This window comes from Eutrigla gurnardus, assembly GCF_963514095.1.
Source record: "Eutrigla gurnardus genome assembly, chromosome: 4".
In the NCBI taxonomy this organism is placed as follows: Eukaryota; Metazoa; Chordata; class Actinopteri; order Perciformes; family Triglidae; genus Eutrigla; species Eutrigla gurnardus.
In genome coordinates, this window is record NC_139918.1 from 13,591,427 (window position 1) to 13,606,402 (window position 14,976).

Below are 14,976 nucleotides of genomic sequence, written 5' to 3' on the forward strand. Positions count from 1 at the left end.
CTTCTATTTTGAGTAATTGTTTTCATGCGTCAGCTTCATGAACATGAAGGTGACATAAAAGTATAAAAGCTTTATTATAGTAAACAAACACTTTGGTTGTAGTCTGTGACGAATCAGCACAATCTACACAAATCATTTTTCATCCAGACAAAAAATGCTCAACAACTTAATTTGCTTCGCCAGTGTCTCTAAAGCAGATGTGCTCTTGCAAGTAAGTAAGAACCTCTGGTTCTGGTTCTGATTCTGACTGTAACGGCAACTATTTATGTACTCATAATCACTATTTGGCTAAAAATGACTATGAAATTGAAACACAACAAGAGCAGAACTTTGGTGCTCGGTTCACACGGGAAACTAACATCCGTCTCCTGGGCGACCGCTCCGGGTTTATGGATCACCCACACCTCCCCCAACGCAGGCTTCCGTTGACTCACTTGAAACAAATTTGTGATGCATAAAGGGCAAACTTTAACAAAATGCGTTGCCTTTGAAACATATTTTCACGATGCAATTCTGTTGCTTGGGAACGCCATTTTAAGAAGCGCAGGCTGTTCTGAGAACATAATGGACCCTGTTTGACTCATGATTAGCATTTAATGACATTGAAAGCACTCTAACGTCTTGCGCTCTGTCCTCTGTTCTTCCCTCCAGTTGATGGCAGTGTATGACGAACAGGAGCCCCACCATGGAGGTGACGGGACCAGCGCCAGCTCCACGGGGACCCAGAGCCCCGACCTGTTCGCCGCAGACCTGAGCGCCGGGAGTGGAGCCTCGGCCTTCCAACCCTACCAGGGGGCCAGCGAGATCGAGGTCACGCCCTCCGCCCTGCGCACCAGTAAGCCCCCCCCCCCCCAAAAAAAAAACAAGACGTGAACAGAGCGACCATTATCTGGAGATACAATCAAGAATTAAAATATTTACTTAACGGATGATTAATAAACGAGTCAGTTCCTCTTATAGTCCCTTTTAAATTACAAATCTGTCATCCTCATTAGCTTCAAATATCAGCAACTGCTGCAGTATACAGCAAACTCGACAAATTACCTTATCACAGCCCGGCGGTACCGCAGCCACGTCCATAAATTCTGTTAATTGGACAGGCGGGCCTTTTTTTTCAAGCGCAGATAGCCGTTTGATCCCCGGCCAAAGTGGCTAATTGGTTCTTTTCGCTGCCTCCTAAATCAAATGTGACGCTGAGCCCCGTCCACCTCTGCAGTTTTGCCGGCCAAGTTGCTCCTTCTCCTGTAATTACTGTGGGTTTGGATGGGAAATTGACTCTTGTAGGTGGTTTGTCAATTTGGATGAAGCAAAACAAAAAAAACAACAACAAAAAAAACACCACCCTTTTCCACATAAGCAGAAGCAGAACAAACGAGCATCGCACACACAGATCCACGCAGAGACAAACACTCTCAGATCTGTGGATCTGCTTTCTACAAAGGGAAAGCTGTGATTTAAAGTAAAAATCCTTCACAGAAAAAGGTAGAATAAATATATCTTTTGATTAAAAAATGTGTGTCAACTCGGGAACCTTTGGAAGTTGAGTTGGTTACTTGTAGGAGAAGCCTGATGGGCTCCGACATGGAGACGTATGAGAATGAAAAGAGCGTATGGAGCAATTTGTTATATATAGCAAAATCTCTTATTCAGAGTGATTCTGCATTTGCAGCTTGCATCAATTTGGTCTCTTTCCATTCGTCTGATGTCTCTATTTTGTAGTGTTTTTTCTGATTTACCTACTTTTCCAGCAGCAGACTTTAGTTTGAGCATCATCTTGTTTACATCTTGGCCAATCGGAGGATGTTTGTTGTTCATTTCTGGAGGGAAATGAGATTTCACAGTAAAATAATAATAATAAAGAAGGAAAAATGGAGCAAAACTCCTCTATCTTATTAACTCACTTGATTACATCACTTTGGAGCTGCTCTTCCACTGGCACAGTGTCGTTTTGAACCAAGTGGGCGTGGTTTCCACCCTATTTCTGTTCACGCCGCATATGACAACTTGACGGTTTTTGCGTCAAGTCAGCAAAATGTGCCAACATCATTTATCACAGACTCATTAGCACATCATTTACACGACGTGGTGTTGTTGAAACCAAAAGACAAAGATGAACTCAAAGTTAACCACATTATCTCAGCTGCATGCAGCTGTTTGATTATCAGCTGATCCAGATTCACTGTCATCACATCTGCATCATATACAGCTCACACTTTGGTGACTTTCCCTGCAGTTTATCCTCAGCGCATGTCTGGTTTTGGACTCATAGCAAAGAATGTTTTAACTCCTTTTACTTTACGTACGCAGCCTCACGCACTTTTATTATTTCTTGTATTAGCACTAAAAATAACCCAATGGTGATGGTATGACTAATCCACTTATGACCTGTGAACTGGCATTGATTGACACACACATTCTGTCTGAGAAGGGCTACCACCTCTCATCACACACACACACACACACACTCACACACACACGGTGTGAGGGAGGTCACGCCACTCGTAATTGGATTTCTGGGTGAGATGCTGAATGTGAATATGCATATGAAATGGAAATCTTGGGCATAATCACACCTGCCAGTTACGTCCAATTTAACCGTCTCGATAATACATTCTAGCCCCGCTTTAATTGACGCCACTGAATCTCATCAGCTGGATTTTTATTGGGTTTTAAGAGAAATGCCTGTCACGGAAGAGAAGGAACTTGATTAATTTCTGTTTTGGCTAATGAGAATAGCTTTCAATCACTGACTCATGTTGGTTGAGATGAGAGGAGCCGGGCCGGTTCTCTTTTTTGCACGCAGACTCAAAAGCGAAGTGATTAAGATGATCAGACGGAGAGTTGGTTTGAAAATCACCCATGGATTAATGTTAGTTTTCTTGGCTTTGTTAAACTCCAAACCTCTGCAGACACAGACATGCTGACGGGAGGCCACGGTTGTGAACACACAAGGTGTTCAGATGCCAGTTTGAAAAGTTAATTTCCAAACTGCAGTAGTTAGTATTAAAAGTCATACTTGAAGTCATTCATCTCTAAAATGTAGCCTGTAGCCCTGATACTTATTTAAAGGGCTGCAGTTTCTTTCTTTTTTTTTAGGTTGTGGTGTTAATTAGGGATGATATGATGGATTATCCTGGTCAATAATTACAATTCACAATATTCTCATAATAATCCTCAAATATTTACCTTAAAACTCTCAAATTAGCCACAAAAAATGCTGCAATTACCTCCAAGTTGTTGATTTATATTTTTTTATTGCATCAAAGATAAAACGCATCTCTTTTTCTCGTAATAAGATCATAAACTTCCGGTGGCTTGATATGTTACTTCTCTGCCATGACTGACAGCTTGTTAAATTAATTCATGACAATAATGATAATAAACCGAACGTCACCACCATCAACTCACCCAGTGTTTTTTTTATCGCGATCCACATTAAAGTCCGGTATCGTCCCATCCCTACTGTTAGTGTTGTTATTTTGTCCATAGTTGATATTTGTAGTTACTAAAGCTGTTCTGAGTTATTAACAGCATCTTCATCCCTCTAGAGGCTTCCGTTACAGAGAGCATAACAACGAGACGATTAATAAAAGTCTCTGCAGAACCAACAGCATGTAAATCCATGAAGGAGAAGAAGCAAACAGCACTACGTGTTCACTTGAGTATAATCGAGATCAAAGTTTGCTTCACTTTTAATGGACTTTCAAAGACAGTCTCCCGATTTGCAACACACAACTGGAATAGTGTAGGAATAATTCAGTACGATTACAATTTCTAGTAGGAATATTCATTTTGAATTCGCCGTAATGGAACACATGGATCCAAAAACATGTAGGCCTCACTCCTCAACACAGATTTTTACATTTATTGTAATTTTTAAACGTACAAACAATTAATATGCTCTCAGCAAAGCCAGTCTCCATTGAAATAACACAGCAATTTTACTTCACCAATGTAAAACACACTTCATTCAAACTTGTTTGGAACAAATTGTTGTCAATAGCGTCTCGGTTGACCACGGTGATCGTTCCAACAATCACCATCTCTGGTTTTGAAATAAACCCTGATTTGACCACGTTGGATATGAAAACAATCAGCTGTTATAATCTCCTCAAACCTACCAGACTTTAAACACACTTCAGTCCAACTAGACAGACGTATGAAAACCGCCTGGTTAGCCATCCACTTATCCAACAATCACCCACTCTGGTTTGGTTGAGATTACACGTGGCACTTTCAGCCCATGACCAAAGTCCTTTGGGATAATAAAGTTTATCTCATAAAGCCTTAAGAGTTGGATGTGAGAATATGCCGCTCTACCTCGCTGTCTCTCAGCCTCAGTGTAATAAATGCAGAACCAATCAGAAAAAAGACAAGAGATATAAATGAAGTATCAAAAACTGGATTGGAAGTTTCACGGACAGATTTTGGCAAACTGCTGATGTGAAATAACTGAAAGTTTCAAACTTGTTTCCCATTTCCAAATAGGTGGGCAGGAAATCGTGTGCATAGGATTGTGGGTGTTTTAGGACTATGGAAGTAACAAGCATGCACCCTGATCCTCTGAACTCCTCGGTAGAACTTGAATAATATCAGTCCCAGGATGATCACCATTAGGATGCCACGACCGCTTACCAAAGAAAACCAGCCAATCAGAAGCAAGCATTTCGACATGACCTCAAACTGTAGATTGTGTACGAGGTTTATTGTTGCTGTAGTTCATCTGAAGTGGTGTCCAGTGTCCTATTGCCTCCTGGGAGTTGTAGTGTGCTGTGGTGTTGAGACTACTTGTCATGACAGCCTGAACTCTGCCCCCCTCCTGAACTCAATCTCCCAGAGTGCCGCTGCCTCCCACAGCTCAGAGCTTTTTAGGTCCCACGCTCCGGGTGACCCAACAACACCAGTCCACCAAGCGGGAGTGTACACACACACACACACACACACACACACACACACACACACACACACACACACACACTTCCAGATGCTCAACAGATACTGTAGCTGTTGGCTGAGATATCCCCAAACACACACCGCTGGTTTGCCTGCAACCAAAACACACACTCACCAGTGACACACAGTTAATAATGCTTCACAAACCCACGCACACAAACAAAGCCTCTTCAGTTTGCACAAATGCACATCATCTCTAAACAAACGTGTTTTAGTGTCCAGACACACACCCTGACCTTCAACCTCATTAGATAGCATAGACACACAAACAAGGACACACACAGATGCACTCCGTCTCACAATACACACAAAGTCAAATTACTCTGGATTCAGACACACACACTCCTCTTTCTGGACGGATCGCTCAGTATTTCCTGTTTGGACACACACCGCGGCCCCCGACACTTTGAGCGTTTGGAGCAGCAAAACATCCTGGAGGGGAACATGGGAACGTGACACTTGGCATTGTCGCTCCCGCTTTTTAAACAATTTCACTTTAGCGTTTACACTGCACCTCCATGTCTCTGGTGCGGTCGGCCGGGTGCATCTCAGCCAACCCAAGGGGCTTGTGGGATATTTGGAGGTCTGAAAGTGTGAGATTTTGAATGTCATAACATGGCGTCTTGTGTACAAGCGCGGGCTGTGTTGTGTTTTGCCGCGCGCTTGCCCTCGTTGGAGTTGTTGTTTGGACCTTGGCCCGCTTCCCACGCACCGCAACTTTTAAACAGAGTGAAGAGTTTTAATGGAAGGCATCCACGTCCACTTGTGTTTCTCAACAGGCTCTTCCTCACACATTGTTCCCACACAGTGTCTGCTGCTCCGTGATTCATTGGCAGTAGAGTAGAAAACCAGAGCTGCCTGATTAGACTTTTAGTGACAAATCAGATTATTTCACAATGGGATGATAATGGAATCGCAATGATTAATTGCCGTCATTAGCCCATAATGTTTGAGGAAAAAATTAGTTCCAGCCTATTTACATCAATCATCCCCAAACATGATATTAAATATTTGTCTGGAGTCTTATCAGCTGCAGTAAGGGTTATGGTTTTCTATACATAAATTGCCTGTGAGGCACTTTCCTATTAGCAAGTTAAAAGCAGTGATATTATTTCCTGTCAGGGTAAAGGAAAGTAGATTCCCCACAACTTTTGTTCTTCAAAAAACTTCCAGTATTGCAGTAACACCCGCTGTCTTTCAGATATGCCCCTCCACGTCCGGCGCAGCAGCGACCCCGCGTTGCTGACCATCAACGGGCCGTTCGTGGGCGGCGAGTCGCGGGTCCAGGTGGAAGAGGCGCCGTCGAGGAAGAATCCAACCCGCTGGTCCACCACCGCCGGCTTCCTGAAAGCTCGCCACTCCTCCGGCACCAACAGCCTCGAGAGGAAGGTAGGTGGCTGGGTGTCAGAAAACAACAGCTACCGGTTATTTGTTGCTAAAATGAGGAAGTGGTCTTGGCGTGTTTCATTTATACACCTTGTCTTCTCTAACCTATACAACTGTTTTTCCGTGTCTCTGCAGGGTAAAAGTATGGACACGTACCGCAGTCTGCCGCGGGACGCCGGGACGTGGGCCAATCAGAGGGAGTTTCAGAGAGAGACGGCCCGCTCGTCACTCAGCGCCAATCACCCCATGGTGGACCGCTGGCTGGAGAGACAGGAACAGGTAGGACCGTGTTCAGCACCTGTGTATGCATGCTTCTTGCCGCGTGGAGGAAACTTTCTCGTTGCTCACTGCTCATCGGCCAGAGCACCAGTGTTCAAACGCTGGAGAGGCAGCTGGTGACGGCAATTACAAAACCTCACACGCTGCATCTCTCTGTTATATCTGGACACGAGTGAACACGCGATGCCTTCACTTACCCAGCATTCGGAGATTTACAGCCAGTCTCACCCACCACAGTCCGTCAGCCCTAAGCTCTGTGAAAGCCTGTGTGAGTGGCTGAGATCCAGTCCAGAGCCCGACCCAGTTCTATCACTCCCCCGGCCCTCGGCGGAGAGGTTACCAAAAAAGTGAAGAATTTCCACCATAAATCCACAATGACACATTGAGTCATGGAAAGAGAAATAGCATGATGTTGATAGAGTAAATAGCATAAGCCACATACAGTACATGTGGTCCCGTTTAACTGGAGGTGTAGAGGGGTTGCCAGGGCCGGGGGGCTGCTTTCCAGAGCGCGCACGCCAACGCTGTGCTGGAATATGATCATAAAATATGATAACATATCATGGCCCACTTGCATCATTCAGTTCATATGTGGTCCTTGGAAATATGTTTTCACTTTCACAATTTGAGATGTTAAATAAACATGATGAGTGAATTGGTGTTCATGCACACTCACAAACCAGATGCTATCTTATCTGTTTGATGGGCTGCTGGTTGTATTCGTCTGACGTCTGTGCTGTGGGAGAGCATCTGCATCACTGACTGGGATTATCTAAGGGCAGTTGCAAGACGTGTGCTTTGGCACGGTTCATGCACCGGTACGCAACGTGGACTACAATCATGCCGTTCCACTCTATGTATGGCTGAGTGCTCGACCTGCGATCGACCCTGTTGTCAAGCTGATTTTGGATTGGAAAATACTGTCGATGACTGTGCATGACACAGATGGATTATGGGTCGGACATGCTTCAGACAGTTCTGTGCGCTCTGTCCAAAACCTGCTCCGCTCTGATGCAGGTCGAGTGTTTAAATATGTGCAGACACGACTTGCCAGTAAAGTTACAGTCAGTAACTCTGTGTTGTTCTCTATTGTGATGACTTTGAGACGCTGCTTCTTGGAGACTATATGTCGTATTAGGCAATCGTGCTTAGGCCTGCTTGGGCTTGGAGCTGTGTGAGTGCATAATTTTAAAGGTTTACATTGTGCTTTACATCGTGCATTGTGCTTTGGCACTGTACGGATCAAATGGCCCTTAAGTGCACTAGTGAGATAATAATCTTAAATATTTGCAGAATATTTACATACATTTAATAACACAAAGTCACTTTGTCAACCTTTACATGATAATTTGCCAATCAGCTTAATTAATTAAGCTGCTTCCTGTTTTGGTTGCATTATTGACAGCGTAACATTCAGTGATGTTAGCCATTAGCAGGCCAGCAAGCACCCTGCAGAAAATAGCCCGGCCAATTAAAAGCCAAAAGATATACTGTATGGGTTACAGAGATTTGATGAATGTGTGACGTGCTGCAAATGAGACAGTCAGTAAAAGGTGAGACTTCACACCGATCCACAGCAGCTTTTAATGAGACTTCCCAGCGTTGAGTCTCTGAACAGAGAAGGTAAAACAACGCTTAAAAGACCAGCGTGTTGATCAAACTGACCAACAAGGCCGGCGCAGCAACAAGAAGCTGTTCGCCTCCTGCAGGAGTTTAATAGAGGTGATGAAATGTTGTTAAATTCCCATAAAAGTAACAGGAATATTGTCTGCTTTTGGCCATGTAAAACGTGTTGTTATGAGTGGATTCCAGCCACTTCCATTAGCTCTCGGGGGTAAAGGGTTGGACTCCCCGGGTCTAGACTGATCCCATTTATTTCATTGTGAGCTGAGCTGAATGTTTGCAGTGTTTGTGTTTCTGATAACTTGAGATCCAGACTTCAGATGACTAAAATCCTTCATCGGGTGAAACATAGTTAACAACAACTTCTGGCAGACAACAACAATGGTGACGCATGCACAAAGGCGATATGGCGCCTTTGACAGTCGAACCGAATGAAACGCTGTTATCTTGATTGAAAATTCCAGATTTCTCTGGGTTTGAAAAGTGTTGCAAACTTTGGGATAATGCAATACAACTCAACAAAATATGAGAAGTTCTACTTGTTTTTATCGTAGCTTTAAAGTGCAGCTTTCAATTAAAGATGTGATGCGACACATCGGTTGACTTTCATGGTGTTCATTCTTTTGAATTTGCCTCTGAAGCTCAGGACGACCTCAACCTTAACCTCAGTTTTAAACATCTACAGCCTACTTCCACTCTGATTCATCATCCGAGGCACTTAGTGACTCGACTGACAGCCGTCTAACTCAAACTTGTTTGTATTTTGGCTCTCATATAAGCTGTCTTGTAAACAGCCTCTCCCACCGAAGGGTTAAGTGTTCTCAGCATCTCCGAGTGTGGAGCTGCACCGCGTTCCTCATCTGTCTTCCAACAGGTTTCAGTATGAAGGGGGTTGAGTGGTAGAGGTCACTTTTGGATGGCGTAGGTGGTATTAATGACCTGCTGAAGGCCATCTGCCCTCCTCTACACACACACACACACACACACACACACACACACACACACACACACACACACACACACACACACACACCATCCCCTCATTCTGCTGACAGCCCTCACTGTGACTTGAATAGCTGCATCAATCTGTGTGGCCTTGTGTTTATGTATGAATGGAGGACGGGTCTCCTCTTCTTCCCACTGTAAAGAAGTGAAGCCACGATATCCCTGGAGACGGAGCTGCCATGTTGAGCTGTTGACGTAATTTAGAGCCAGAAGAGATCAGGCGACTCGAGGCCCTTCCCACACACACACACACACACACGCACACACACACACACACACACACGCCTGAGCCAATCACAAGACACGTTTATTACAGTCTCCTGACGGAAAGTGATAGTTAGATCTACTGTCTTCCTACACTTCCCGACCCTCCTGCTTGGCTCAGAGCAGCTGTCACTCATGACGTCCCGCCCCCTTTTTAATAGCATCAAATAACTAATTAAAACCACACTAACAAGAAGAAATGGATGCTTGAACACACAAGCATGATGAGAACTACCTAAAATGATGGAAACCATCTTTGGGGAGAATTAATTTTTAGTTTTTTAATTTGGCCCGTGTACCATCCGCTAACATGGAGGGGCAGGGTTTAGACATGTACTGCAGCCAGCCACCAGGGGGCGAAGGTGTCTTCACAGGGGTTGTGTGTGTGCTTATTTAATGCCGCTTCTATCCAAGTTACATCATTTCTTTTTGACACATACACACACACACACACACAAACACACACACACACACACACACACACACTGCAGTTTGACGTCTGATGCTCATGAGCTGTTGTTGTTGGCAAGTCCTGAACCGAATCTCTGTGCTCGCTGTCACTGCTTTATGTCACGTTGATTTAAGCACGTTAGCTCGCTTTGTTCCGGGAAGGATGTTGCAACTGTGCTGTGATAAGGAAAGCCTTGCTTTTGTTCCAGACTTGATAATCAAATGACAGAATATATGAGATACACCAGAATTAAGGCAAAGGTCTGTGTGTATCCATTGAAGATTGTAGACGGTTGTTGTTGTTTTGAATGCATTTAATGACTCTCCGCCATCATTCCATAGATGACTCTATTCGTCATTATAATTATTAGCATTTTGTCCAAATGGAGTTGAATACAGAACAGGCTAAAATGAGGTCACGCTTTGTGTAGAAAAACACAGAGTTGGAGTTTTAGGACTAATTCAGACCAGAACTTTGCGACAAGATGAAATAGGGTTGGAGAGGGTTGCAGCGGTGTGAGGTGATCCGTCACAGCTGGACTCAGGCCCATGTTGTCGCCTGGGCTGGTCAAGTCGCTTTAGGAATCGAGGCACGTCACCTGTTTCAAAAGCCAGTCGGCTCGTAGCCAAGTCGGTTACACACCGTCAGCTACTGGACATGGCAGAGTTTCAGAGGGAGGAAAAGGAAGGATAACCGCGGGGAGATCTCCTGTCTCAAAATCACGCCGTACATTTGCATAATCGTCCTGGGAAGCACCGATGGACCACTCCAAATACTCCACCCTCTCATTTCAACACCACGAGAAACACAACTGTAGCACGCATCTCACTATCTCTACTCTCATCCACCTTTTAAGACGCCAATAATGACATCCAGCTACGACACGGCACAGAGCCGTTGCTATGGAGACGACACACCACACCGTTTCTTCTTGTCTCATTGCTTCAAACTGCCAGGTTTCAGGACATGATACACCTGCTCTTTGCAAGTAGTTGTAAGTTTCAACTCATCTCGTTGCAAACCTTTGTTCTGAACTGGCCTTAAGGTCATCGTGTTGGATAATCTGTAAAGTTATGCAGGTCCTGAAGGCCGGAGCACCAAACAAAGTCTGATTGACATTAATATGAATATAGTTATTAACATTCGGGGCATGTCATGCATGTTGAATGTCCACACAGCCTCTCTATATGTTGTAAATACAGTTAATTCCAGCACCGAAAATAATTCTGCTACGACACGATCAGCTCAGAGAGCAGTACATTAAACCTTTGTTCCGAGTGTAAAATAGAACGGTATGGGAATGAAAAATAGCGTGGCCAGAATAGAATATGCAGTAATTTAATTAGAATGGAGCAGCTGGGAATGATGAATTAACAATTTCCTCAAGTTAGTTTCATCTTATCTTCCTAGAGTGAATAACATAGAACAGAAGAGTGTGAAACGAGGAGGAGAATTAGAATGGAGCGGCCTATAATGAAAAAGGCCTGTGGAGAATTTGGCTGCTCTCATAACAAAAACCTACAGAACGGGCCATTGCTTCGCAGTGAAGTGAGCCAGACTGAACTGCATTGAAATGAATGAAACTAGTCTCCGGTCTCCCGAGTGGGCGATTGTGCGTGCCTGCAGCAGCGCCGGCGGCTCCCCGACACACAGCCAGGATTGAACTGAGATAGTTTTGTGCTGCGTTCACAAGCCACTAAACTCCCAGCCCCCCCCCCCCGTTTGGCCACAGGTAGGGGGTCGCCATGGCAACAGTGAGCTGTCAGTCGGGTGTGTATTAATGAGAGCCGGGACGGAGGTGCTGAGGCTGCGTAGAAAACGGAGGTCTGCACTGCGTCATCTGTGTGTGTGTGTGTGTGTGTGTGTATGTGTGTTTGTTTGTTTGTGTGTCTATTCATGGGTCATGGAGGCTTTAGAGCATCTGTGCGTGTCAGTGTGCGCGTTTGAGTGTGTGTTTGTGAGTGTGTGTGTGCGTGTGCATTTGTGTGCGTTTGAGTCAGTGTGTGTGTTTGTGTGTGTGTGTGTGTGTGTGTGTGTGTGTGTGTGTGTGTGTTTGTGTGCGTTTGAGTGTGTGTGTCTATAAGTCTGTGTGTCAGATGTGAGCATGTGTCAGAAAGCCAGGCAGCCATAGACTTGGTTGGAAATCAACCAATTAAGAAGAAGAGCCACCAGCCTGCAGTGAACTGGGTCAGTCTTCACCTCAGAGAGGAGACACCACTCTCCGAGGACCTGCATGTCACGGGGACCGTGTGCTCCTACATCTGTCTTCGCGGGGACCAATATGAGTTCCAGGCCTTGTCCTTTTTTTTATTATTATTATTTTGGAAAAGTATTTTTTTTCAACTGTTTTTAATTTGCTTTTGCATGATGAGCAGATAGACCAAGGCACATGGCGGTCCACGAGGGATGCAGTGTGATTTACTATTTGAAAGGAGCATCCTCTTTGGACACATTTGCTTCATTTTGGTCCATCCTAACTTGTTCAAAGGTCTGTTTGAGGGTCTAGACTTGGTTTTAAGGTCCAGGTTATTGTGAGGTTTAGGTTAGGGTTTGGGTTGGGCGTTTAGTTGTGGTTGTTAAAGTTAAAGGGCTACGGATAAGGAGATGTATTATGCAACAGTGTCCTCACAAAGATAGGATTACAGGGGCATGTGTGTGATTGTGGGTGGTTGTAGGTTCATGTAATTGCTGTATTGAATCTGTTTAATATCTCTTTGGTATGTTTTGTTAGTGGACATACATGTGTGTGCTTCGTCAACACGTTCTCTCTCCAATGCATCAAATACTGAAGCTTGGTCCGCTCTCGACTTCCCCCCTAGCTTCACACACACGTCAGCCACTATGTTCATCAATATATGCCTGATATATGTCTTTTCAAAACAAACTTTCGGCAACAAAAGCACTCAAGAGTCAGCGGGTGGCTACGTCACACACAAACGCTGACACTCTAAATGAGCGTCGGATGCCAAGGAGCACAAACCGGGCTGCATTATTGGACACCTTGGCAGAGAGAAGGGGCTGGCTAAAGAAACTGATCTCAACTCCTGCTTTAGATGACATACGTGGTTTCCACAGGGCAGCAGTGGGTCTGTTTCTTGACGTCTGACAACACTGCCGTTGCTGCAGCCAGACAGCATTAACACAGAGGACCTGGACTCACCTCCCACAGCGTTACAGACACTCTCATGACGGTCTGTGTGTCCAAACAAAGAAGGATTGATTGTAACATTAATTATTAATTAGCCAACTTTTTTTATTTAAAAGTGGTGATAGATGGTGAATGGTTCAACCACCAATGTCTGTCTTTAATAATCAGTAGAACCTTGTGTATTTTGGGTTTTTAGATGCAGCAGTAGTTTGTTGAAAACCACTGTGGAGGCAAAAGAACGTTATATTATAAACAGAAGGTCAGTTTGGTCTCAGCTGAAAATCCAACAAAGATTCCAAAAGATCAGATGCTTTCCAAATTAAAGTGACTTTTTTTTTTCAAGCAGCGTGACCTTTAAAAGTGTTAGACTTCAGTGACTCATAACTGACTGTAATGGGAATAACATCTTTTTTTTTCTATTAACACCTTTCAAGTGCAGTTCTCATCACACAGCGTTTGTTCAATTAATGATGATAACTTACCAGAGGTCAGACTGTACTCTGTGTGTGTGTGTGTGTGTGTGTGTGTGTGTGTGTGTGTGTGTGTGTGTGTGTGTGTGTGTGTGTGTGTGTGTGTGTGTGTGTGTGTGTGTGTGTGTGTGTGTGTGTGTTGCTGTGTGTGTGTGTGTGTTGCTGTGTGTGTGTGTTGCTGTGTGTGTGTGTGTTGCTGTGTGTGTGTGTGTTGCTGTGTGTGTGTGTTGCTGTGTGTGTGTGTTGCTGTGTGTGTGTGTTGCTGTGTGTGGTGCTGCTGTGTGTCCTCAGTCGTTAGGCTGCTGAGGGAGTGTTGAGTTATCTTTCATGGTGGGATGAAGGCTCCACACTACTCACTGGGGATGTTGTTACGCAGACATGCTGAAGGCAGGTCAGCACACACACACACACACACACACACACACACACACACCTTCCTCCATTGCTGTGCAGGAACATTAATGCTGACACACACACTTTAACACACCGGCTAGTTTAGGAAATGTATGTATACGTCACGCAGGGAAAAAAAAAATCCACACAGATGCAGGTGCACACACTCATAAACACACCACAGACAGAAACACACACACACACACACACACACACACACACACGCACATTCTGCATTGCATACAATACACTTCAGAGCATACTTTAGGTGAACATGCGTGCATGCAGACACAATAAAAGCACGATTACACTGTAAGCATATGCACCAAAACAAATGTAAGCACACACACACACCTACCTTTCTCCGGTGCTTCCTAACTAACAAGCCTCCATGCGGTGTGCGTAGCGGAGAGTTGCGTCCCTCAGGTGCACGTTGCGGCTTTAGCAGGATAAATCATGCAAACCTGAGTCGTACACTCATAAATCACCTCAGACTCAGCGTGGACTGTGTGTTCGTATGTGCATAATGTGCACCCAAACCTGCATGTTCAACTTCAAGTGGGAATTTGGGTAAATGTGTGTGATTTCTTTAAATGTGTATATATGTTTATATGTGTGTGTGTGTGTGTATGAATATATGTATGTATATGTGTGTGTGCGGTTGTGTGCAACATACGGATAGCATGTGTGTGTTAATAGGAGATTAAAGTGAACAATCCACCTTTTTCAAAGCAGCAGGATCAGTGTAGATATAGAACAAATGACCAGTAGGTGCTGCTGTGGAGCTGAGATTGAAGGGAGTAAGACAGGTGTGTGTGTGTGTGTGTGTGTGGGTGTGTGTGTGTCTCCTTCTGTTTCTCTACATTAGTGTAGTGTGAATGGCTGTGCAGATAAGTGTGTGTGTGTTTGCTGTGTTAATCTGCAGCCACCTTGCTGTTAGGAGACTTTGACTCCTTCCCACTTTTCTCCTTGTGTAATATGTTTCTGTGCATCTTATTCTATCC

At 44.4% G+C, this 14,976-nt stretch overlaps 1 protein-coding gene across 10 annotated transcripts in view; it reads left to right on the top strand.

The window, feature by feature from the left end:
* Positions 1 to 14,976, top strand: part of pard3ab (par-3 family cell polarity regulator alpha, b) — a 231,816-nt gene that overhangs the window by 83,215 nt on the left and 133,625 nt on the right. For all 10 annotated transcript variants that reach the window (XR_014597038.1, XM_084007806.1, XM_084007814.1 and 7 more), the window contains exons 3-5: positions 652 to 835; positions 6,155 to 6,342; positions 6,475 to 6,618. Coding sequence is in view for 9 of the 10 variants with exons in the window: in XM_084007806.1 (XP_083863932.1) it covers positions 652 to 835; positions 6,155 to 6,342; positions 6,475 to 6,618 (516 nt within the window). In the remaining variant the exon portion in view is untranslated. The remainder of the gene's footprint in view (positions 1 to 651; positions 836 to 6,154; positions 6,343 to 6,474; positions 6,619 to 14,976) is intronic.